Raw genomic sequence first — 25931 nt, 5'->3', positions numbered from 1 at the left:
TAGTCCGTGCCTGGGCGCGGGGTCCGTGCTTCCATCGACGGACTCACAGACACACAGCTCGCTCCCCACTGTCTGTCTGTCGCTCTCTCTGTCTGTCTGTCTGTCTCTCTCTCTCTCCCTCTCTCTCTCACACACACACACACACACACACACACACCTGACCACACATAAAGCATTGGAGGGTTCCTTTTTCTTTATTTTCTTTCTTTATTTGCCAGTTGTCCTCGCTTGGAGAAAAAAAAACTTGCCCTCTTGACGGCCCCGTGGGGCTGGTGGCCACAGTGAGCTTTTGAAGTTCCTTTCTTTTAATCTCCTTTATTGGTGCGAGATTAAAGCATTACTATCCCATGTTGTGCAGCTGGGGAGAAGGGAAAATTGACAGAAAGACTTGGTATAGGAATGTTGTTTGGAATATTTTCTCCGATTCTTTACTGGCATTGCATTAATCAGTTGATGGATTCGTCTAGGGACATTGAATTTCTCTCCTGTATGGATCTGTGGATGTCTATATATAATACAAATAATACTGAGTATTATTGGGCCCAAAATAACCAATTAAGTGATTCATACACAGGAAAACTTAGATAAAAAAAGAAACTGCGCCCTCTGCTGTTTGTTTTACTAACATCACTTTAGAGACTCCCCCCCCCCCCCCCGCCCCCCCTCCTTTTCTTTTCTTTTTTCTTTTCCAGAAATCCACTTAAGGCTGTCATTTTACAGGGGAGGGGAGGAAAATTCCAAGTGGAGATTTTAAGCAACTTTGTTTCGAAAAGTTGGAGATTGCGTTTCCATGCACACATCAGGTACAGATTTCCAGAGTCAGAGGCTTTTGTTTTCCACCTCCTCCCCCATCTTCCCAGGGAATGGTAATGGAACCACTCCTTATCATAACAGTTTGTCAATCTTTGGAATGGAAAATTCTGAGTAAGATTCAGAATTCCACTAAACATATGGTGTATCTGGCAGTAGATTTGCTCTAGAAATAAGGCCCTATTTTATGACTGAAAATACTAAAAGTTTTATTTTACAGAATTGGGGGGAAAATAGAAAAATCTTGTAACAAAATCATTTATTCAGATATACTTAATGGTTCAGCTTGTTAGAAAAAAGTTTTCCAGAAATTCTCTTTTTCGCAGTAGGGGCAATATTTTTCTGATTTGTCTAGTCTTTGAGGTCATCTCTAACCTTTGGGGAATTAACAATCGCAGGTTTCATAGAAGTATTTTGAACTGCCACTTTGAATGCCTTAAACTCCCCTCACCCTCTTTCTCTTTGGCAAAGGAAAATCAGCTCAATAACTGTTCAAGAATCTTTTGGAAGATAAGTAGCTTTCAGTTTTTCTTTAAGACGAAATTTGGTTCTTTGCATGTGGATTAGCATGCAAAGAAAAAAAATGCAAGTGTTTCATACAGAAGGTTGTTCTAGTTTACATACATAAGGGCTATATTTCCTAGTTTTTCTGGGTGCCATGAAATAAGATCTGTTTCACCGCTGAAGACCAACATAAGGGAATTCAAAATTCTATATAGTTGGCTATTAATTTGGCGATACTTCCTATTGTGAAAATTTAAAAAGGTGACCCTAACATTTTGTAAGAAAATAGTTGATGATTTTATATGCACATAAAGCTGTTTTTCCTAGTGATATTTTTGTTTTGTCAACTTTCACTGGATGTATGTGTTTCAGGTTAGCTTTTTAGAAGGAGGCTAATATATTTTTCTGTTTCCTTTTGTATGTTTGTAAGTGGTGCATTTACCTGTCTTTGCCTCTGTTATTTTTCTGGAAGAAAAAAACAGATCGAATACTAATTCAAAAAAATTAAACCATTACACACTTAGTTGATAAATTTTCTAACTGTTGTAAAGATTTGGAGAGTTTTAGAGTTAAAAAAACACCAAGTGAATTGGAAAGAAAATTTTGTACAACTCAGAAAATTAATTATATCTTGACAGAAAAATGTGTATGTATGAATTATATTATAGGTCAGTAAGAGATTTAGTGTACTTTTAAAAGCAATTTTATCGTCAGAATCCAGAGTTTTGTTTCAAAACTTTAGGTGGGTGTAGATTTTCTCAAATGTGTACTTGAAACCTTGAATTTCTGAACTTCCCTACAAGACAATGAAAGATTTGTTGTTCTACATTAATAAAACAGCATATTTATTCTAGACTTTTATGAAATAATTTTATGTATTATTCCATCCCCAAACATCCTGCAAAATACATGCTTTCTAATTTCCCTAATCATTATTCTCTTGGTGAAAGCAGAGATTTTTCAAATACTAAGGGTGTGCTCTTTAGTTTTATTAAGAATCTCTTGATAGGCAGTTGCTCATAATACCCAATCAAGTATGAGTAAAATATGCCAATGATGTTGCAGTACATGTTAAATTTCTTTATCTTGAAAGACAGTTAACAAAAGGATAGAAGCAAATGTCTACCATTAAGAAGACTAGAATATGCTTTCTTCACAACACATAAATAAATACAGAGAGCATTTAATATATGTTAAATATCCCATTTAGTTAATCTCATTATGACAATGTTGGAAGCTGCTAATTTTGATATGTTATGGAATTTGGGTATGTCTTTATCTCCTTGTATTTTTCACTCAATGGAATATGATTATATCAATGTTCTTTTTGTTCCTTCCCATTCAGAAACATGCATATTTATAAAATTCTTAATGTCTATGAGGAATGAGTCAATAGCTGTCTATTTCAGGTGCCCCTGAAGAGCTGAGTATTTATGGAATAAATAGCCTACTATCACCACCCCCGCCTCCTTGTGAGATTATATAATAAAGTGGGTACTGAGAGCCAGCTAGAGTTAGTGGATTTACTGTCCATGTTTTCCTCTTTTTTGATGACATTGGCAGTTGTTTTTAGAGTATAATTGTCTATAAGTTTGATCATTATTACTTCCATGTAATATTTAGGAGGCTTCTTTTGTAATGAAAGAAAAGACCTGTGAAATGACTTCTGCAAAGTTAACACAAGGTGGAAGGGAATTAGCTACAGGACCCTGGGCACAGATATGTTCCTTGTATGCAAAGCCATGTTATAGCTCATTTTAGTCCAGATCAGTAACATCTATCATGGGCATGACATAACTTTGTATTTTCATGTTGGCTTTGCAAATTTATACACCAGTCAGAGGTCTGTGGAGTACTCATGGCATATTAATGGGTATTTCTATCCAAGAGGACTTCCTAATACTTGAGTGCACAGGTAGAGATGATGTCACTGTGTGATTACAGTGAGTTCCCAGGGTTCACAAAGTTAAGAACTAGAAATGGGGCTGTGCAGGGCCCTTCTGAAGCTGCTCACATTTAGGTGAGCACTTGAGACAAATTTAAAGTCCACGTTACTTGGCAATTAGTTCAGTTATGGGCCAGAAGGGATTGGTTTGGTATATTAAATCCCCAGATATGTCATTGACTGTCCTCATAATCGGTTTGCCTGGCTATTTGCTGTAATGACCTAGCTTTGAAGATGCTATTGGTGATTTTAACCTGGTTGAAAGCCCAGCCAGATGGGAACTGGTACCATTAGGTAAGGGGTAAATCATGCTCTATTTTAAAATCATTTTATTTTCTTTGAAAACTCCTTAATTATACTTTAATAGAAAATTCCTGATTTTGACAGGGGCTTCTTTTCCAGTGTGTGGCATGGGAGTTCATAGATTTATTAGTTTCTTACTGATTTTAAAGTCAGAGGATTTTCTTTGAAGTGTATGGCAATGAAAAGTAGACCCTAATGTGAAGGATACACACTAAGTGAGGCTACAAACATAAAAGTTGGAATGAAATCAAATAATTATGTTAAAGAACAGCTTAGTGACCCTCTGCTCCTGATCTGTAATATGCTGTGGTCAATATCTTTTCCTGTGTCAATGGGAGCTCATTAAGTGTAAATTCTGCAGACTAACTGAGCCATGCCATATTAGTGCTTGCCAAAGCTTGACATTTTTAATACATTAATAATATGTCTGTAATGTAATGGAAAACTATTAATCACAACTGGTTATGTGCCAGAAATTTAAGCTATAATTGGCTGCTTCTTGTCAAGAATGTCTGTTGCACAGTCCTGCAGCTGCCTAATATTCAAATGTCTTGCACTCCTCTGCATTTTTCTCTTGTCAGTTTTCTAAATTCGATCAATGGTGTAGTCCATAATTCTGTGTAATGACCATCATTATAATTCTGGTGTACTTTATGAGAATTCGCGGCACTGGGATTGCTCTTGTGTCAGGAAATAGTCCCAGGTTCCCATACATTTCCTTAGTGACCAAATTTTTATCATAAATTTATATGGTCATCCTTCATTTTGTGATTCAGCTGAGGCAAAAAAGTGGATGAAGACAGTAGTGAAGAATAAGCAGATTAGGGAGAATAATATTTATTGATTAAAATGTTATTAATCTCAGAGAATTCAAATATACACTTAAGGTCATATTTTAAAAATAATATTAAAAATTAGTTGTTGTGCTCACTCGTTTTAAACTCAAAGCAGCTCATCTCAGGTCTTCAAGAGTATATGGTGCTGATTAGCATGTTGTTACGTATTTGAAACTAAGAATTTAAGTTAATAATTTCTGGTGTAGTAGATTTTATACTGCTTCAGTTATAATGCCTACTTTTCCCTCCCTTCCATTTCCGCCTCCATGAAAGTGTTTGTTCTTATTGTAATAAAGTAGTAAACGCAGTTGAAAAATGCATCTAGAAAATGCAAATTTGTATTATTTTAATACCTTTTCAGATTATTAATTGTCAAAATGTCAGCTGCTTCTGAAAATATCAACTAAAAATTAGTAATGAATCTGAAAAAAGCAGAAGGCTGTAGTAGCCACAACATTCTCTGTGATTTTTTTCTTTTTGGTTTAAGATTTCAAAATGTACTGAGCACAATATGGTCTTTACATTACAAGAAAGAGGCAGATTCAAATCTGTAGTTTATACATGTTTAGACAAACTGCTAATTATTGCTTCGTAGGAACTCAAATATTCAACACTTTTCCTAATAGAAAATATCACAAATTGCAGCAGTATGATAGCATTTTATGAATTGAATATAATGAAAATTGCACTTGCATCCATAAAGCAATTATTATAAATTACTTTGCTATGGAAACACAATTCAACCATCTGTTGGCATTTCATAGTCTCTGTGGCTTAGTTCATTTTAAGATGGTATATTATTTAAATATAGTAGATTCCTTCTATAAGATTGTGTGAGGACAGTGAACTTCCATATTTAAACTGCTTAGTGTGAATTGAAGGGTCTATATGGTATTTCCTAAGATTGTAGACTTTTTTGTCCTTTTACATTTTATTGGGACTGTGACAATATAAATCAGCTAATTAAGCAAATGCACTCTTCTTACACCTGGATTCCAAATATGATTGTTTAGATTTAGACAGTGATCTCTAAAGAGAAAAGTTGCCAGGTAAACTCACCAATGACTTGAACTCATGGTCTGTAGGCTGTATTATCAGTTAGCCAAAAGTACTTTTAAACAGTAATTTTTATTTTCTCTTAGAATTAGTGCCATATTATTCTGCTTCATGGCCTGTTAACTCACCCTCAGCTATTTTTATATGTGCATTTTAAATTGTGCGTTTTACTACAGAGCTTTTAGTTTTAAAGCAGTGTATTATATTTGCCTTTGGGACAAATTCCCTTCTTCTGTTACAGAGAGTAACTGCAAATGCAGATGTAGTGGCTATAAAAAGATGTAAGAAAATAGAAAATTCTTATGAAAGGAAAATTTGCTCCTTTGGTTTTATTTTTGAATATTTTTTCAGAGAACCAAGTTATCTTTATCACTAAATGCAGCTAAACAAAAGCTGCTAAATTCTTCTAATATAATGAGCAAATCCAAAGGGACAGGCTTGTGCCAACAATGCTGGTTTTTCACTCCAGTTAACAAAAGCTAAGAAATGTACAAGGAATTTGTAGATTTTTAGGGTCTCTTTGCCAAGAGACAAAAGGCATAGAAGTAGTTGTCACTTCTTTGCCATTGTTATAAAAGCACTCATTTCCCCCATTGTTCCCCTGGAAGATTTTCCAGCACTGCAATATATGTAGAAATGTTTAAATCTAGCTGCTTGCTTTCAGTTTTGTCAAGATGGGAATATAATTTTTGAAGTGAAAACCTGTAAGTCACCTGGAACACAAACATCTGTCTTTGTTATGGAAGAGTTAAATCCTTCATATCAAAATTCTTCCTAATGTGAGTGATTTCTGTGGTTTGCTCATTCTAGCAAAGCAGCTGAGTAAAGGTTATCCATATTACACCAATTTGCTTCATATTGCATCTAACTTCCCAAATGTCAACATATCATATATTTTGTAATGCATTGACTGTGGGACAATAACTCTTATTCTTATTGTTTCTAAAAGGGTGTTGGTGCCAGAAGAGAAGAATGATTGATGGGCAGCAGACACCGAGCGATAGACACTCGTCCTTTTGTTTTAACTACTGACACCTCAGTGCGCCTGAGCATCCCTTGTGAACTGTGAGCGTCGAGCACCCAGGGTTATTGGATGTACAATAGGAGAGCCATCATTTTGATAAATCATTATCTGCTACTGGACATCTTTTATGAAAAACCAAACTAGACCCAAGGCTAATAGATGCATTCTAGGACAATGAAAAAGCTGCAAGTTGTTGCTAATGCCTAGTACACAAGTATGCTAGGCTTCCACCAAAGTCCTCAATATACCTGATCATGTGCAATATATGAACCCTTCACTTTTAGTTTTGGAATCTACACTGAAGTCTCATCTTCTTTTTCTTTTTTTTTTTTCTTTTTTTAATATACAAACCTACCTACGTGTAGACATAGATAAGCTGCTTTAGTGACCACGAAGATTGCCAAGAATTTAGAGATGTATTTGTCAAGATTCCTGTCAATTCATGCCCTTTGGGTTACAGTGTCCTCCGTGATGCAGCCCTACCCTTTAGTGTGGGGGCATTATGATGTGTGTAAGACTCAGATTTATACAGAAGAAGGGAAAGTTTGGGATTACATGGCCTGTCAGCCGGAATCCACAGACATGACAAAATATCTGAAAGTGAAACTGGATCCTCCAGACATTACCTGTGGAGACCCTCCTGAGACATTCTGTGCAATGGTGAGACAACCTTTTTGAATTGCATATTTCATGTTAAGTGCTGGCATGTTGTATGTGCATACAAATGTGGTGAGTGTGAAAACTCAACTCAGGCAATGAGCAGAATCTGCAGGTGGCAGATTTGTGCTAACAGGCTAGTTGCATTCTCAGTGGAGGCCTGCACCACCCAGAATTACACTTTGCACAGTGTGATTAACACACTTCCTGCGAACCAAAGGTTTCACTGAGACAAATGCACTGAATATAAATTATAAAGCAAAAAGTCCAGTTGAAGTTTAAATTTCAGAATGCAGATTGGGAATATGATTAGACCACATGTGATAGGTTAAGGATAAAATCCATTGGTAAGCCAACTTTAAAAACATAAAGGTTTCTTCACATGCTTCTTTAAATGAAGGCCAGTCCTGTGTTCTACAGTTCAAGGCTTGAGTAGATTTCATGGTTTTCCTCATCGGGAAACTGCTGTGGTTTGGAAATTCTTGGTTAGGAGACAGGAGCCAGAGCCTCATGAGAAGCTTTTCTGGAAGAGTCTTGTCAACTTATCCAGCCTCTTGTTTGTAAGGGTTATGGTTTTCCAAAGAAAAGGCTGGAATGTTGAAAAGGTTTCCTAAATAAGTAATGACATGGAGCATGAAAATTCAAATACTCTCCTTTTGATAAGCAAAGTTAGATAATTCATTGTTTTCATAGTATAGAAAAGGCATTCTGGGTGGTAAGGTAAATGCTATGTGACACGTTGAATTTTTTACTAGAGACATTGCTGAAAATATACCCATAAGGTGTAAGTAAAGACTTTGATCATTAAAATGATGTAAATCAGTGTGCTAAAGAATTCAAACAGTATGTTCATTTGGTGTATGTTGTTTTATTATTATTATACATAGGGTTTATTTGATACATGAACTGGGATCTCATTTTTCTCTATATAACAGATGTAATGGTATGGCAGATTTTAATAGTATCTTTACCTGACTTTATTATCTTGAACCTGGCCTGGCATTTTCAGGATAGTGAAACTATTAATCAAAGTAGCATCTGTTCACAGTCCCTAGTGAGTTAAATTAGCATAAGATCATCTTAGACCTAGCACTGCAGAAAAGGTTTTGTAACAGGAAACAATTTTGAGCACTAAAGAGTCTTTTCGCCTAAAAGCTAAGGGCTTGCCATTTTTCAGAAGTGCCTTTGGGGACTGGTTTGAATTATAGTCTAAACCTGATTTTGTGGAGAGTGAGAAAAAGAGCTTGGCTATTAGGTGTCACTATGACTAAAGTGCTCTGAAAGACTAAATATTTCAAAGAGAGGACCGTCTCTGGGAAGCAGGTATGTGCTTTGCAGAAAAGTTGCTTTTTAGAAACCAGAGACTAGCAGAAGAGGAGTTTATTCAAATATATTAGGAAAACTGTAATAAATCTGTAAAAGAGAGCAGAGGCATTTGTTGGCTTTATATAAGGTTTCTAATAATCTCTCATAAAAGGTAAAATTTAAAATCTTATTGCAAATCTAGGGGTGAAATGGCTGTTGAGGTGACAGGTGGTGCAATCTTCCAGTCCTTAGCAGAGGATAGTTCTGGGCCAAGTCTTAATATTATTAAGACACTCTATGTATTGGCTTGCATGCACTGCTAGCAATATGCCTCTTCTGGAATTGTTTAATAATTTACAGATCTAAGTAAAATAGCCTTTTTCAGAGTGCTGTTTGTACTTGCACAGGCTCTATATGATGTGCTCAACATGTGATTTGAACGTGCAGCTTCCCTGATGTCAGCCTCTGGCAAGAGGATGCTTGCTCAGCACTGCTCCTGTCCATCATGTTGAAGGGTTTACCTGGTGTCTTCAGCATACCTCTCTCTCCCATCTTAAGTGGGAAAGGGTACATTATAGAACTTCTCATGCCTGCTTTTTACAGTTACATGGTCTAAGGTTCTTAAGCCAATTCCTAGCAGTTCAGTGACTAAGTGATGTTAGAGTCCAAAAGAGAAAAAATGAAAATGATATTCCTCAGCTTTCTCAAGTGCAGTAATATATGTACTTTACACATTTATATGAAACTCCATAGGACAGTGTTTTAAAATACTGCATGTTACTATGATGCAAATATTCAGAAGCCTTGGTGGGTTTAAGCTTGTCATTAAACAGAATTGTTTTTCAAGAGAGAGTGTGAGATTTGTGAGATGTTACCTATAATGCATAACTTGGACTCCTTAATATACATTTGATTGGCATGACAGATTTAATAATCTACCCTTTAAATACAAAGTTTGGGACTGCTTGTATGCATATTGTATACCAAGTCAAAGACAGTGACCTAATATAGCAACATATCCTCTCTCCAGTTTTGTATTTTCCATAAAATTCTTTAGTATAAGGGTTCCTGACACAAGGCTGTAAAGCTGCTTCAGGATGCTGTCATATCAGACCTGTTTGGGTGCTCCTTAGCCCGAGGTCTAATGGGAATCCATAAAGTCATTTGTGTTATGACTTTCACGTTCTCCCCTCCTTGACACGTGCCTCCATACCTGCTCCTTCAGAGTCGTTACGGCCTATTACATCAGGGAAGCTGCCATATAAGCACAATCACTGCTTAGCCCTGATATGTAAATGTTTGCTGCAGAATGGTTTCAGTAATCACTTACTCGGCTAGTGACACCCTTATTAGCTGTGACTAGCAATTCTGAGCACCAAGGGGACATTTGGTCAGAGAAATACCCTATAATTCCCATAGCCAATTTATCTTATAAAAGGTGAATTTCATTGGCAGTGCACTAAGAGTCTGTACTCTGCTTTTTGCATCACCTCCATCATTATATGCCAGTGACCATCCGTGAATGCTGCATTTACTTTAGAGTGAGATTTTAGAGAACACGGACCACATGATTCCATTTAGATCTCTGCTTATTAACCTAGGCAACCTGCTTAATACCTCTTTAATGTCCCAGTAATTTTAAGTTTTTGTATAGTAATAGTACCAGCATTTTAAATATTAGTTTTTTGGGAGATTTTGCCATTTCTGTTTTATGATAGTAGAATGGGGAATAGAAATAGATATACACATATACATGTATATGCATGAACTTTGTATATTGAGGCCTTACATTTTCTTTTTAGTTTAGTTTGATATATTCCTTGTAAGTTGTTGATGGCTTAAAAAAATTCTGTTTTTGTTAAGGGGGAAGAATATGAAGGGTAGAAGAGAGTTAAGCATTTAAAAACATTTTTTTTAGGCTGCGATAACATTAATATAGATTGTGTCCTTCCTTCAGCTGCATAAAAGCTTCAGGTAGCACAGCTCTGTCAGAACATAGAGATCATCGAATGAATACAGTTTGTTTCAGTTTGCATAAAGAGCAAATCTGATGACCTGAACCTGGGTGTAAAGCTATGATTTGTCCTTTGTGTTTAGACAAACTTAGTTGTCATATCTTCATGCAACACCCCAGTAGCTTAAAAATGGCAAAATTATCTGCCATTATCTCCAGTCTGTGGCTGATTTTCTGGGTAAGTTAAACAGAAGCTTTCAGAAGAAGCCTACAGATGGAAGAAGTCATAGGCGTTTATACAATTTATGACACAGAAGTGCTGATGATGGTAGAAATGTGAGCCCTTGAGTGCAGCTATGGATTTCAGAGCCAATCAAAACTAAATTAGGAAACAAAGATTATTAAAATGTCTTCTGTGCATGTAATTTTGGCATAATATTATGAGGTGGACATTAAATGCTTCCCTTGGAGACCTTCGGCATCATTAATGCAGCACGCCTTTAATTACATGTAGACTCATATTACTAAAAAATGGAGAAAATAAAGTACTCTGAGGTGTAGTTAGCAATACCCTCATTATGTTTACTGAAATAATTAAAAGAAATGGTATAGTTTTTCTAAATAAAATGTCAGAATTTGAAATGAAAATGGATTTTCTTTAGGAAATTTACTAATGTGTGCCTGTGCTCTTGATAGGCATTTATTCAGGCACCAAAGCAGGTCTATTAATGATCATTCCATATTGTGCTATTTCCAAATGGACTCCTATTAAGAGAAAAATTTTAATTACTGTAAGCATTGTGGATAGAGCATATTTCATTATGTTCAAATGGAATTTAAAAAGTAGTACAAAAGTCTTCCTGTTTTATTATTTTAAAGGAACCCAGCAGGATGAGTGAGTGGTGATGGATGCATAGTCTCAGGGCTACCCACAACTTACATTTCTGATTTGACATCAGCTCAGGTTGCCATCTGGTGGCTTTCAGGTGGCCTTTGAGAAATTAATTTGATAAATTTAGTTATGTTTTTAATGACAAGGCATTAATACCAATTTTCCAAAAACTGGAAATGACATTGACTTATATAATAATCAAATAATCTTAAAAATTCACTCTGTTCACATGAAACATAATTTAATAAATGAATGAAGTTTTAATAACGTGACATCTTTCATTTGAATTGATTTATCCCTGAATTATGCCAGAATGAAATTTTTAAAAATCTTCAGTTCCTTCATTATTAACACTTCATTGTTTAGTTCATTATTTAGACTTATTTCTAAGAAAAACTTAATTTATGTTTGCAGTGAGTTAAGTTCCATGGAGATCGGTCTTCTGATATAGCACTATATCAAGTATTCCCTTGTTAAGGAGCCAGCAGTAGCTCCCTATTACCTATGTATCAAGTCTAAAGTACTGTACATGGTTTTTAAATCTGAGTGTTTACAACCTTATTTCCAATTACTTTCCATCAGGACCCAATGGCATTTCCAAGCGATTTAGGACTGGCAGTCCCATTGAAAGGGACACTGGATTTGGGTTGAGGCTGCATTAGCATAGCATCCATGGTTTATGTGGGAGGCCTTGAGAGGAAGCTGATAAAGATTATGTGGGGCTTAAAACCTGCCTCATGTCATTTATTGTTCCCAGACAGTGTTCTCTGTGTCCTGAAATGCCCTTGCCTCTGTTGGACTAATGCACAAATACAACTCCAAGCTACTGTATGTGGAATAAAGTGAGCAGAGCATATAGCACATGCAAAACCTGGTGGTGGTGCTGGTGGTGAGAATCAAAATCAAATAACATGTGGTCCCTCCCTTGAAAGGAAGCAAAAAAAAAAAAAAGTCCTAAGCAAAATTAATATATAGGGGTATGTGGCCAGAATCTGGGGATAGAGGCATAGAAGTAAGACTGGTACTCAAAGTTTAAACATGGATTATTTTGCTGCATATTAAAGGGCCACTTGGAAAATACTTCTGGTAGCCAAGTTCCTGATATTAAACTGTGTCTGAAGAAGATAGGAAAAAAGTCTGGGTGCAGCAGATGCTGCTGCTGCTGCTAAGTCGCTTCAGTCGTGTCCGACTCTGTGCGACCCCACCAGGCTCCCCGTCCCTGGGATTCTCCAGGCAAGACGCTGGAGTGGGTTGCAGCAGATGGAGGCACAGCGTTTAAATCACAGCCTAGTGGCCTGGGTAATGGTAGATTGACACATTACATGTGGCAGAATGGGAGAGGAGCAAAAATTCATAGGACTAATAAGTTAGACCTGTGTGTGCGTGTGTGTGTGTATGTATTTCATTTATCTGGCACTCCAGTTGTACACAGAGATTAAGAGGGGCATTTAACTGAATGCACACATGCAAGATTTTAAAGGTGAAACATGAGACTTCAGTATAATTACTGCCTTGTAGTAGACAACTTTGAATTACCTCCTTCAGTTCCCCCAAGATTTCTGCTCTAGAGAAATACTACTTTAAAAGTGTTGCACTAGTGTCCTTAAAAAACCCCATAGTCTGTCTGGATTGTTTTGAGGTCTCTCAGGCATATTCTGTAGACTTTTGGTGGTGGGGCTTGTTCTACTTAGCTCTAGAACTGTGCCTGGGTCTTAGGCTGGCATCTTGATCCTCTGACGTTAGTGATTAGTGTCATCACACAAGAAGTCCCTCATCTCATGTGTTTTTCTACCAGGACAGACAGAAGACATTCCTTTTGCTTGGAATAGTCTCCTCTTATCCCTATTCCACCCATCCTTCAAGGTCTATATCAAGTTGGTTTCTCTGTATACTTACTGCCAATTTGATAATTCAGTTGGTAAAGAATCCGCCTGCAGTGAGGGAGACGTGGGTTTGATCCCTGGGTTGGGAAGATCCCCTGGAGAAGGGAAAGGCTATCCACCCCAGTATTCTGGCCTGGAGAATACCATGGGATCCCAAAGAGTTGGACATGACTGAGTGACTTTCACTTTCAATATCAGCTCGAGTCATTCTCTTGACCTTTTAACTATGTAATTAAAATATATGCCCATCTATCTACTCTACTATTCTGTAACATTTAGCAATTTATTCATCTTATTTATTTATATACCCACATACACATATGTTTCCTGCAGTCTACTGTATCTTGACTCTTGATCTGGACCACTGCTATCAAAACGAGATAATACATGAGACAGTCTGTCATACTCTGTTGATGCAGAGTAGCAGCTCAATAGAGACTGTGTATTGCATTTGTTTTTCTACCTTATAGCATTTACCATATATCTAGTTAACAAATACATAATAACATGTTTTTAACTAATTAATCAATTGATTGAATATAGTATTTGACTTTCTGGAATGTTTCCTGTTTTGTGAGGATTTTTATCATGAATCTTTTTTTTCTCAGTAAATTAAGAGACAAAAAATTTAGCTACTGCATTTGGGCAGCTTATAATGATCTCAAAAGAGATATGGGAGAGAAAAATCTACTTTGAGTTTCAACACTGAAAGTCTGTGTGAAGAATTTTTTCCATTTGTATTGAAAATATTCACAAAATATTTTTCCAAATAAAAAATTTGGAAAAGATGAAAAACTTCACACTCAACATTGAAATCGTTTTGTCATTTTTCTTATATCTTCCTCCCTAAATATAATATAGATTTTGTTTTACAAAGTTGGAATCATGGAATCATGTCACATATAATTTTTCATCTTTTTTTATTTGCTAATATAGCTTTATTATTTGCTTATATCAATTATATATTATTAAAGAATGACTTGATAGTTATAAATATCCTATTATAAATATACAATATTTAATCATCCTCATACCTTGATGACTTGATTTTTTTTTTTTTTTGGTTATAATGCTTTGATGAATATATATCCGTATAGTTTTCTTTATTAAACCTACTCTTCTTCTCCCATATTAAATGCACATTTTTTTGATGATGAGTTCATTGTTTTGTATTTAGTTGAGGCTAAAGGGTTGGGCTGTATTCTTTTGTTCTCAAGAGTGGAATCCTACTGAATAGAGAGAGCAGAGCATTCTCTAGTGAATCTTGGGGAAAGATGTGTGTGTGTTAATTGCTCAGTCGTGTCAGACTCTTTGTGACCCCATGGACTGTAGCCTGCCAGGCTCCTCTGTCCATGGACTTCTCCAGGCAAGAAAACTTGAGTGGGTTGCCATTCTCTTCTCCACGGGATCTTCCTGACTGAGGGATTAAACCTACATCTCCTGCATTGCAGGCAAATTCTTTACCATCTGAGCCACCAGGGGAAAGAGGTGTGGGACTTAAATCAAGATGTGAGACTCAGGCAGGCCCCTCTCTCTGGGCCTTGCTCTCTTTTCTCTGGACATGAGAGAGAGCTTTTAGAGGTAAAAGAAGATAGTCTCTGCCACATGGGAGAGAGCAAAAGTTAGGAGACCTGTTTGGGAACAATAAGCTGAAGATGAGCAAGTTTCACCTTGTAAACTATACTTGTGTCTTTAAATTAAGAGACAAAATTAAGAGATGAAAAATTTAGCTACTGCATTTGGGCAGCTTATAATGATCTCAAAAAAGAGATGGGAGAGAAAAATCTTTAAATTGCTTTAAATTGATCCACAATGAGAAATGCATTTTATATTGCAATGCTGTAAACATTATCCTCATACCCACAACCAAAACAAAAACTCTGGGAAATGATCCTTACTCTTTTATGTGTGTTATGCCCTCTGATATTTTATCTTCCTTTATTTTTATCTTCTTTTTTCTTCTTTAACAATAGTTGAAAATTACATATTGATGGTTACTTGCAAATTACAAGTAGTATTGTTTTTGAACCTTACATAAATGGAAAAACTGGATACACATTATTGTATAACTTCCTTTTTAAAAATTTAACATTGTATTTCTGAGATATACTGTATATAGTATTCTACCATATGAATATCTGGATATTTCTTTAATCAGTCTTCTATTTATAGACATTTAGATTGTTTATTTTTTATATTTTAAGGCTATTAACTGGTGTCAATTTTAACTTCTGTCAGTTTTCCAGAAATATAGTTCATTTTCATTTCCTCTGTGGCACTCCACTCCAGTACTCTTGCCTGGGAAATCCCATGGATGGAGGAGACTGGTAGGCTGCAGTCCATGGGGTCGCAAAGAGTCGGACACGACTGAGCAACTTCACTTTCACTTTTCACTTTCATGCACTGGAGAAGGAAATGGCAACCCACTCCAGTGTTCTTGCCTGGAGAATCCCAGGGACAGAGGAACCTTGTGGGCTGCATCTATGGGGTTGCACAGAGTCGGACACGACTGATGTGACTTAGCAACAGCAGCAGCATTTTATAAAATGTCCTAGTCACTAGACCCTCATCATTACTGGGCCTCTAGTCTTAAATTTTCTTCTAATATAGAGTCTTAGCAGATAAATTATGTAGTTTACCAAAAAGGATACTGATGAAATTATCCTTACTCTGGGCACCTTTTCTGCTGTGATAATAGTTTTAAAAATTTGGCACTGATATACAAACATATTGGAAGGTGAAAATGACATTTTATTTTTTTTTAATGTTTATTTATTTGCTTATTGAACAGATTGATTTCTTTAATACGTTTCTTGGCCATTTAAATTTCCCGGTTCCTGATTGTAGTAGTTTTACTCCTTTGCACTTTTTGCCCCTTTTTTAACGTTTCTATTGAAGTCAACAATTAAAAGATATATATTTGGGCCTTTTAAACAGATACCATCCATTTATCAGTTGATCAAGTTCAAAAGTGAATATCCTTTATTCCAGAAAAGTAGATCTTATTTCAGAGACTTTTCCATACCCTTTATTTGTGGAAATTTTATGTAATTTTGCCCTGGGTTTTGATATCAGGGGGCCATCATCTCACAGCGAGGAAATATTCATCTGAGTGCCCTCTTGAGTCTTTTGTTTCTAATGTGAAAACTTTAAGAAGCTGTCGTTCACTCGCAGTAAAGTGTTTCTGTTCACTTGGAATCAGTGCTTTTGAAGACAGTTGCATAGTTAAACAATTCCTTGTATAAAGATGGCTGGTGTGAAATCTGCTTTGGTTTTAGTTCCCCAGACCAATGGGCAGACTAACTATTTTTTTCTTTTTCCTTTTCTCAGACTAGCTTTTCATGTACCATTTTCAGATTTCAGAATTTCTTTCCTTACAAAAGGGAAAAAGGATGAAAGTTGTTTCACACACATCATAATGGAAAAGACCTTATACTGAGATTGGCAGGTTGTAAGTTTCTTCTCATCTTTCTGGGAATAGATTCTCATAGTATCAGTTCCATGAAAATTAAGGACGTGAGCCGAGGAAGAAACCAGAATTGGTTTTCATTCTTTGACCTACTTTGGAACTGACTTCTAAAAAATTAAATGAAGAATTGAGCTGGGTGCTGTTTTAGTGCAAAGAAATAGCCCTTTTGGTCCAGAGGATTGATGTCCATTGAGAAGTCCATCAGCTGACACTATCATCAGGTCATGTCTGAACAATGATTTTTTACCATTCCATATAACTTTTTGTTTGTTTCCTGTTGTTCTTTCCTTCTTGGAAGTGATAAAATGAAGAAGTCGAATATGCTTCTAAGCAACTCTCTCAAGGGAGAGGAGAATCCAATGTATGTGGTCAGTACAAGTTGCAGAAGAGGCTCTGTGCATGACAAAAAAAATCTGCTGATGACCACTGAGGTTGATTGTGATGCCTGGACCGTGCTGTGTGGATTTTTATTTCAAAATTTAGGAAAACTAATCTTACATGTGGTGTTAGGAAACACTGTCACCAATGTGTCTACAGTTTGACTCAGGATAATGTTCTATTTAGTCATAATTAGATCACTTTAATAGTGCCTAGCATAGCTCTTGCCTGGAAAATCCCATGGAAAGAGGATCCTGGTGGGCTACAGTCCGTAGGGTCACAAAGAGTCAGACACTACTGAGGTGACTTAGCACACATTCACAGCACGTGTAAATACACTGTAGTTCTTTATGCATGCTTGTTGAATTTAACTTGTGGAATGTTTTTACAAATAATGCTATTAAGAACTTACCTGATGTCATGCAGTGTACTAAACACTTTGTTAGTTCATGTAATTCTCAGTTTTATCATTATTCTTATTCAATGGGTGAAGTACTTAAGACAGAATGTTAAGAAACTTTTCCAATTAAGTAGTAGGAACAGATTATGTATTGTATTGCTGTGCTCAGATGCTCAGTTGTGTATGACTCTCTGCAACCCCACAGACCGTAGCCCACCACGTTCATCTGTCCATAGGATTCTCCAGGCAAGAATCCTGACCCAGGGCTCGAACCTGTGTCTCTTAAGTCTCTTGTATGGGCAAGTGGATTCTTTACCACTTGTACCACCTGGGATGAACAGATATAAATCCAGGCCATCTAACATGCATGTCCTACTTTTAAACTATACCATAAATTACCCACTAATTTTATTTGTTGTATGTGAGATAAAATCATCACAAAAACCTTTTTAAAATCACATTTATGATTGGGACTGTAAGCTACAACACTATGATTTTGAATTTAAAAAGCCTTTTATCTAAAATAAACTCAGAAAATTGGATTCTATAAACAAAGTGTATGGAATGTTGGAAATACACATTATGTAATGAGTGTCTTCATTCTGGGATACGAGGAGCAATCAACAGTGTTTGTTTCCATTCCTGCTTCTTTTCCATTAATGTGTTCATGTAAATGGAAATAAGCTGTTAGAAATCATAGACAGCAGCGTACATATTGTATTCACCATCTAAAAACCAGAATAATAAGTTAGCAACTTTTGGCTAGTTAACAAAATTGTATTCTTGTGGGTGAAGTGTTGAGAAAGTAGTTAACGTGATACTTTTGAGTTTTTTTTTCTTTTTTACACTATCAATAACAACTGTTATATAGCCAACTGCCTCCATGCTGTCTCTACTTGGATGTCTAGTAGACATTTTTAAATTTCACATGTTTATTATAGAACTCTTGATTTCGTCTTCCCAAATCAATTCTGCTTCTGGTCTTTCCCATATCTATAAATGGAAGCTTATATTTATCTAGTTACTCAAGATGAAAAATCTAGGAATCCTCCTAAACTCCTTTATGTCTCTAACAACACATATATATTGATTCTATTAGCTAAGCCTTCAAACATATCCCAAATCAGACCACTTTTCATCATCTCCACTACTAGCAACCAAGTTCTAATCAGCTATTTCTCTAGGCTGCACTCCTGCAGTATCTACTAATTGGTCACCTTGCTTCCCACTTTTTTCCTACTATTAAATTCATGTATACTTTATTATGTATATTTTATGTTTTGTAATTATTGTATATAATGTTTTATAATGATATATATAATATAGACAATGAAATATATAACATAAAACACATAAAATATATAATATATATTTATGAAATATATAAAATATATAATGTTTTATATGGTATATATAATTAGATTATATAGATTGTTATGTTGGCTTCCAAGGTGGCTCAGTGGGTAAAGAATCTGCCTGCAATGCAGGAGGCGCAGGTTCTAACCCTGAGAAGATCCCCTGGAGGAGGGCATGGCAACTCACTCCAGTATTCTTGCCTGGAGAATCCCATGGACAGAGGAGCCTGGCAGGTTATAGTCCAAAGGGTTGCAAAGAATCAGACACCACTGAAGCAGCTGAACATGCATGCACATGTTATCATACATATATTATGTATGTATAAATATTATATGAATATCATATAAACATATAACTAGACAGTATATTTTATGTAAATATACGTACATAAAATTTTAAGGATCTGAATGAGTCAGAGCTTTTCCTTGTTTAATTTCCTCTCATATTTTTGTGTCCCATTAAGAGTTAAATCTAAACCACTGTGGCTTCCTGAAAGATCCTATGTAATCTGGTCCCTGAATACCTCTCTGATCTCTGTTCTGATCAGTCTCATCTTGCTTAGTCCTTTCTGCCTACTTACTTGATGTTCCTTGTTAAACTTAATTTATTTTTGCCTTGTCTGGACCTAGGTCCTCAATATTTTCTCATAGCTCTTTACCACCTTTTGTTAGGTCTCTGCTTAAAAGTGTTTCTCAAAGGGGCCTATCTGACCATCTCATCTAAAATCATATTCACACCCTTTATTCATTTTCCCTGATCCTGCTTAGTTTTTCTTCATTGAATTTATTATGGAGTTGATGTTCAAACTATTTAACAACTGGGACACCTCCCAACACTGACCAGTCAGAAGAGATGTCAATGGTTACACTTTACTGGGTACCTTCTGACTGAATATCAGTTATAACAACCTTATATTTATTATGGCATATGCTACTCCTTTAATTATATTTCTTTTCTCCTTCCCGGTACAAGCACCAGAGGGCAAGAACATTGTCTTGTACCTGCTATAGTGGGGCTCAGTAAATATTTGTTGAATGAATAAATGAATTGCTAGATATGTTAATCTGATCATAACATTCATATCAAAGATTTTTGCTCTGATACAGATCTGGTCTTTGGGATGTATAGGACCTTTGGAAGTCCTTGATCTTGAAGATATCATAAGAATTTTTTTAGTTTTTAAAGTATGTAAGCAATATAACATGCAGATACAACTACCACTTAAAATTAGCAAAGGTACATGTTATTTTTGTTATGATTAAAAAAAAAAATACTGTCCAAGTTTAAATCATGTTTGTCTTCATGCCCTGATCCATTTTTTGCCTCCCTCTACCAGAGGGAACCAGTGTTGTAAATTTGGTACACTTCCTTCCAGTCCATATTTTAATACTTTTTCTACCAAGCTGTGTGTTCAAAAACAATATGCAATTTTGATTTGGGGCTTTTAAAATATTACCATCCTGAAAAATCTATCCTGTTATTACTTTTTTATTCAACCATGTTTTTATAAATTATCCATTTGATCTGTATGATCTTGTCCATTATATTAAAAATGTATATTCCATTGTATAAATACAGTCTTCATTATTTAGGGAATTTAGGAAGTTCTTTTTCTTTTTTCTTTTTCAGTTTTATGTAATTACAGATCACTGAGCAATAAAAATTTTTGTACCCATATCTTGGTGCATATGAGCAAGACTTTTGTTTCATTTTCTTTTTCCCAAGATGTGTACCTGATAGCCAATCTATTGGTTTATAGAGTATGACATTTTCATAAAAAGCAGTTGGACCCTTTATATTCCTACCAACAAATTATAAGGATTTTCCTAAGTTTTGTCTTGTTTACTAATATGCTTCCTTTTACTGTGTGAAAAAGTTGAAAGTTGAAAAAAGTTTAAGAAATTATGTTTCTTTTATTGCCTTAGATGTCATGATACTCATAGTTTGATTTAATTATCATCACAACTGTAATTAACTTGGGATTTTTAATAGGACTCTATGTACCATGACCTTTGACCGCTCATCTTTTAGAAATTATTTAATAGTAAATCACTTGTACATTGTATGAGCATCATTAATAAATATTCATAGTTATGGATCAGTAGGAATAAATATAGGATTTAGAGAAAGAAATATTGAGCCAAACTGTAAACAAACTTCTTTTGACTAGATTTTTATACCTAGGGCAACAAATTTTAAGAGTGACATCTTCTACCTGAATTGAAAGATATACTCTGATCTGTATAACTTATGCAAAAATCACAGTTTAAAATTTTTAAATATTTAGCTATATATAATTTTTTCTTCAAAATCACTGTCTTCATTACTGAACTGTAACAATAGCCTTATAGTGCTTTTAAACTGGAAGTCTCTTTGCTTACTTTGCAAAATGATATATAAATATTGCCTCATCCATCACCAGAATGACTTGTTTCCTAGATGAAAACCTGAGGGTGATGTGTAACTGTAATAAATTTGGACAGCAAGGGAAGGGTTCCATTTCCAATTAAAACCGACAGCCAGGATGTTTCCATTTAGGCTCAGTGTAGGTAGATCAGTACACATTTTGTTCATTTGCCTGTTTGTTTGGGGCAAATTGGGATTGTTTTAGGAGTAAAAACAGTAAAGATTAAAGATTAAAGTTTCAACAGTAAAGATTAAAGAAGTAGCCTCATACTAGTAAGAAAGGGCCAAATGCCCTTTCTGGATAGGAAGTTGCCAGGATCCTTGGGTCCTGAGCATTTTTAAAAATTAGTTAATTCATTGATTTATTTTGGTTGAAGTAAGCTGATGTGCCTTATTGTGTTAGTTTTAGGTGTAAGGGTGTTGTACATACAGAATCCCGGTATTCTGAAGTAGGGGCTTCCCTCCTAGCTCAGCTGGTCAAGAACCTGCCTGCCAGTGCAGGAGACACAAGACACGTGGGTTTGATCCCTGGGTTGGGAAGATCCCCTTGATTTGGAGATGGCAACCTACTCCAGTATTCTTGCCTGGAAAATTCCATGGACCTAGGAGCCCGGCGGGCTACCCCCTACCCCCACCAACACACTCGTAAGTAGAGTTGTCTAGCTTGGGAAAGTGTGTGCCATTAGGGATATTTTATTTAAATTCAATAAATTAAAGGTTCAAGTTTCAACTTAATCAAGTTATTACATTTCTTTGTTCTGGGCAACAGTTAGATAAAGTTATACTTAACACAGTTCTCAGTAAATGTTAATCATCTTTATCATTATGATCATCATTTCTATTGGTAAAAAGTTGAAGTCCTTCTGATTCTCCTTTTCTGCTTTGATGGGATCTTCTGAATATTTTCCCTTTAGTTTCCTTTTTGTGAATTGCCTGGCTTTTCCTGATGTTACGAATGGCATCTAATAACTAACTGTGAGGCTCTGGCTCCAAGCCAGGTATTTAAAATCAAAATAATTTCACAACTGTGGTTTTGAAGTAAATGAAATGTATTCTAAATAACACAGTATTAAAATAATTATTCATGGATGCAATGGCATTTGCACTGAGATTATAATGGATCAATGTTTTAACAACTGCGCTAGACATGCCGAACAGCCACATAGTGACTCCTTACAACAACAAAAAATGTTAAAGTAAATAACTGTGAGAAAATAAATAAAAGCTCATTTTATTAATAAAATATTGGAATGGGCTCACTGTATTGAATCTCATGGAGGCCTAGAAGTGAAAGAGAGAAATTTCAATATGAGAAATGGAAATGCCAGGTCCTAAATCAACTTTTCTGACTACTGTATTGCCCATTTATCCTCTTCCTCGAAAGCATCCAGTGTATCTCCATCACAGTCCTGATCAACACGACAAACATTGTTCATCATTGCATTATTCATAGTAGCCAGGACAGAATCTAACTTTGTTATCTCAAGACTAGAAATCTAATCTCTAACCCCTTTTCCTCATTGAAACTATTTTTAAAGGCAATTTGACAGCAATATTTCTTAGACATGCTACAAATGAGTTATAGTAAGTAGTTATCCTTACCAGTATTTAGCACTTCATTTTGTAATTATTGGTGACTTGTCTGTCTCCACACTAATACTGGAAGCTCCTTGAAGACAAGAAAGGAGCCCTGTTTTCCCTTATATCCCAAGCAATTAGTTTAGTGCCTGATACACAGTGGGCCCTTAGTATATAGTGGTGGAATGAAGAGTCCTATCAGTCTGCTTTCCTGCATCTCTGCTCTCTCCACATTTACTTTCTTTTTATTGTCCCTTAATAATCTTTCCTGCCTCCTCAATTCTTCTTTCCACTATCTTTGCCATTATTTATGATATCAAAGTGACCTCGTGCAGAATCTGGCAGAAGGTGACCCTTAGGAATATCTTGTGGGAGTATTTAGTTCTCTAACGTAGTGGTGTCCCCCCAGTTAGTTCAATGCTCTGAGTGTTAATGGAATTCCTTGTTCTGCAGAGCCCTGTGCAGGGCGTTAATGGGAGATAACAATGATAGGCTAGCTTTTGCCTTCAAGCAGCCTTATAAAGTAAACAGCTGTTTACAAAGAGGAAGAAACTAAATGCTATGCTAGAGCAACATATAAACAGCTATGGGAGCACAGAGGGAAGCAGCTCATTGAAAATTCAGAGGGATCAATGATAGCTTCATAGAGGAGATGGCCTTTAAGCTGAGCTTTGAGGGAAGAGTAAACTGCTCCGAGATGGAAGAAGAAAGAATGGAAGGACATTCCAGCTTAAGGACACAAGCAAAGCCTTGTCTTTAGCTTTCCTTTTAAACTGATTTCCTTTCATGGATCTATCTCAGCAGTAATAAATGTTATGACTGTGCCATCCATGAATTAATCTAAATTCTGTTCAGCTGTCCTTATGTTTTCCAATACATGATACTGTAACATTGTTTTTTTATACCTGTCATATTCTCCTACTCTCTATCAATCATTAAATACAATCATGTAGGTGAAGGTACTTATAAAAGACAAAGTGCTGTATAAAGTGCTATACAAAGATACTATAATTCTTATTACTTATTTATTTGTAAGATCAGTGATCACAAATCTTAGGTACTTAACAGATCATCTAGAGAGTCAATAAATATTTATTGAAGGCTAACCAAGTAGTTTTGACTAGAAAGATCAAAAGGAACATAGAATTCAAATACAAGCAACTTAACCTGGCCTATGTCTAAAGCTCTGATATTCAGAGGGTCTTCTATAATTCAAGCCAAACCTCAGTTTTCCTTCTTTTCCCAAAATACTTAGTTTTCCTTCTCCTAAAATACTGATTTGAGACTATATAATGTTTCATTGGCACATTGGACTATCGGTTTTTACCACTGATTTGCAGTAAAAAATATTTATAAAACTTCTTGAATGCCTTTTTATTTTATTTGGTCTTCAGTGTTCCAGAACAGGTCTTTATAACTCCATGAACTTGCCTACAGCCATCCTTAGAGTGGCATGAATTTATGTATGATCACCAAAAAGATCTTTATTCTATCCATAAATATCAATACATCAATATTGTATTCTTCCCAGTTTATTAAATAGATGGGATATAGAATAAAAATTATATATATATATATGATTAATTATGATTAGTGTTAAAAGTCCTAGTATCTAGGGTTCAAATTCCAGCTTTATTATACTAATAATTCATATGTGCATGCGTGCATGTGTGCGTGCTCAATCATATCTGACTCTTTGTGATCCTATAGACTATAGCCTACCAGGCTCCTCTGTCCATGGGATTCTCCAGACAAGAATACTGGACTGGGTTGCCATTCCCTCCACCAGGGGCTCTTCCAGACCCAGAGATCAAACAGGTGTCTCTTGTGTCTCCTGCACTGGCAGGCAGAGTCTTTACCACTGAGCACCAAAAGGAACTTAAAAATGGTTTCATACGTTTTGAGTCATGTTAATAGTAATGTATAGATGACAAGCCCCATCTTACAAATGGGGAAGCTGAGATTTAAACGAAAGGGTAAATGACTTGTTCTCAGTCACAGTAATAAGTGATAGATGTTAGATTACACATATTTTTAAAATTATGAACTTTTATTGCATTTCATTCAAAGATTAAAGATTGCATATATTGTACCAAGAACTAAAGGTATAACATGTATGAATTTAATTTTTGAATGAAAGTGTGAATGAATTTTAAAAAGGTGTAAGTATTTCGGCCTTGAGCTTCCGATTTTTCTCAAAGTCATTCTTTTATCTTTTCATGTCTATGTCTTTTATTAGTTAAGTAAACACTTAGCAAAAGAACATTGCAGTCATTATTGATGCTGCTTAGCTTGGATTGCCACAAAGTTTATGAAAGGCTTCCACAGAAATAATCCTAGACCAAGTTCCTCTGGGCTCCATAGTATTAGAGGCATTGGGCTATTGACAAATTGATACCAGAAAAGAACTTTGAGATCTCTGAAGGAAATGTAGCCTGCAATCTCACAATGTAACTAATGGAAGTTTACTATGAAACTAGATTATTCATGTAGTTATAGTCTAAAATGAGCCAGGCTGTTCTCAAATGTTACTTCTACTGGCTTTTCTTTCTTTCTTTAATGGAAATCCATAATCATCATAGAAAATCATATGTTAGGTTCCTGTTTCCATTTTAGAGAAATGTCGAGGAAAAAAGGACGTTAGCACTAAGTTGTAATGTAATGTCAGGAAGCTCTGCATTCATGTTTATAAGTGTTTATTGATCTATGAAATGAGACACTATGTCCAGGAGAGTATTTTTTGATTATGTAGATCCTATTTCTTTTTATTATTTTGGACAGTTTAAAATCTTTCTCTCTATAGAAACTTGCAGTATCTTTGCTTTAACTTGACATGTCTTTTTGTCTATACCTGTTCATGAGCATCTCTGCTCCCTTTAAGCAAAATACAAGTGGAATGACTTTGAAATGATCTTTTCCAAGGTCAACAAAATAATCCCAGTAGTAAATCTGTTTTAAAATAATCCTCTTTTGAATTGCATCCTAGAGGAACATAAGAACAAGCACATTCTGTACTTTTTTTTTTTTCATGTCTGTAGCAGTTTCTTTGATCTCTCCTGTTTGGCTCAGTCGTCCAAACTTTGGACAGGTCTGTCAGGTCTGTCTTGACTACGGAGGGGCGGCTCATAGAAACCACTTAGCAACAAGCTCTCCAGAAATACCTTTAAATCACTGA

At 35.7% G+C, this 25931-nt stretch overlaps 1 protein-coding gene across 8 annotated transcripts in view; it reads left to right on the top strand.

Moving 5' to 3' along the window:
* NTNG1 (netrin G1) overlaps nucleotides 1-25931 on the top strand; it is a 360421-nt gene that overhangs the window by 684 nt on the left and 333806 nt on the right. For 7 of the 8 annotated variants that reach the window (XM_070467729.1, XM_070467726.1, XM_070467722.1 and 4 more), the window contains exon 2: nucleotides 6404-7138. In XM_070467729.1, the coding sequence (XP_070323830.1) occupies nucleotides 6893-7138 (246 nt within the window). In that variant the 5' untranslated portion in view covers nucleotides 6404-6892. Of the gene's footprint in view, nucleotides 1-692; nucleotides 804-6403; nucleotides 7139-25931 lie in introns of all 8 variants that reach the window. The other variant, XM_070467723.1, reaches the window with a different exon arrangement.

This window comes from Odocoileus virginianus, chromosome 5, assembly GCF_023699985.2.
Source record: "Odocoileus virginianus isolate 20LAN1187 ecotype Illinois chromosome 5, Ovbor_1.2, whole genome shotgun sequence".
Lineage (NCBI taxonomy): Eukaryota > Metazoa > Chordata > Mammalia > Artiodactyla > Cervidae > Odocoileus > Odocoileus virginianus.
This window is presented reverse-complemented; position numbering and strand designations above follow the sequence as displayed.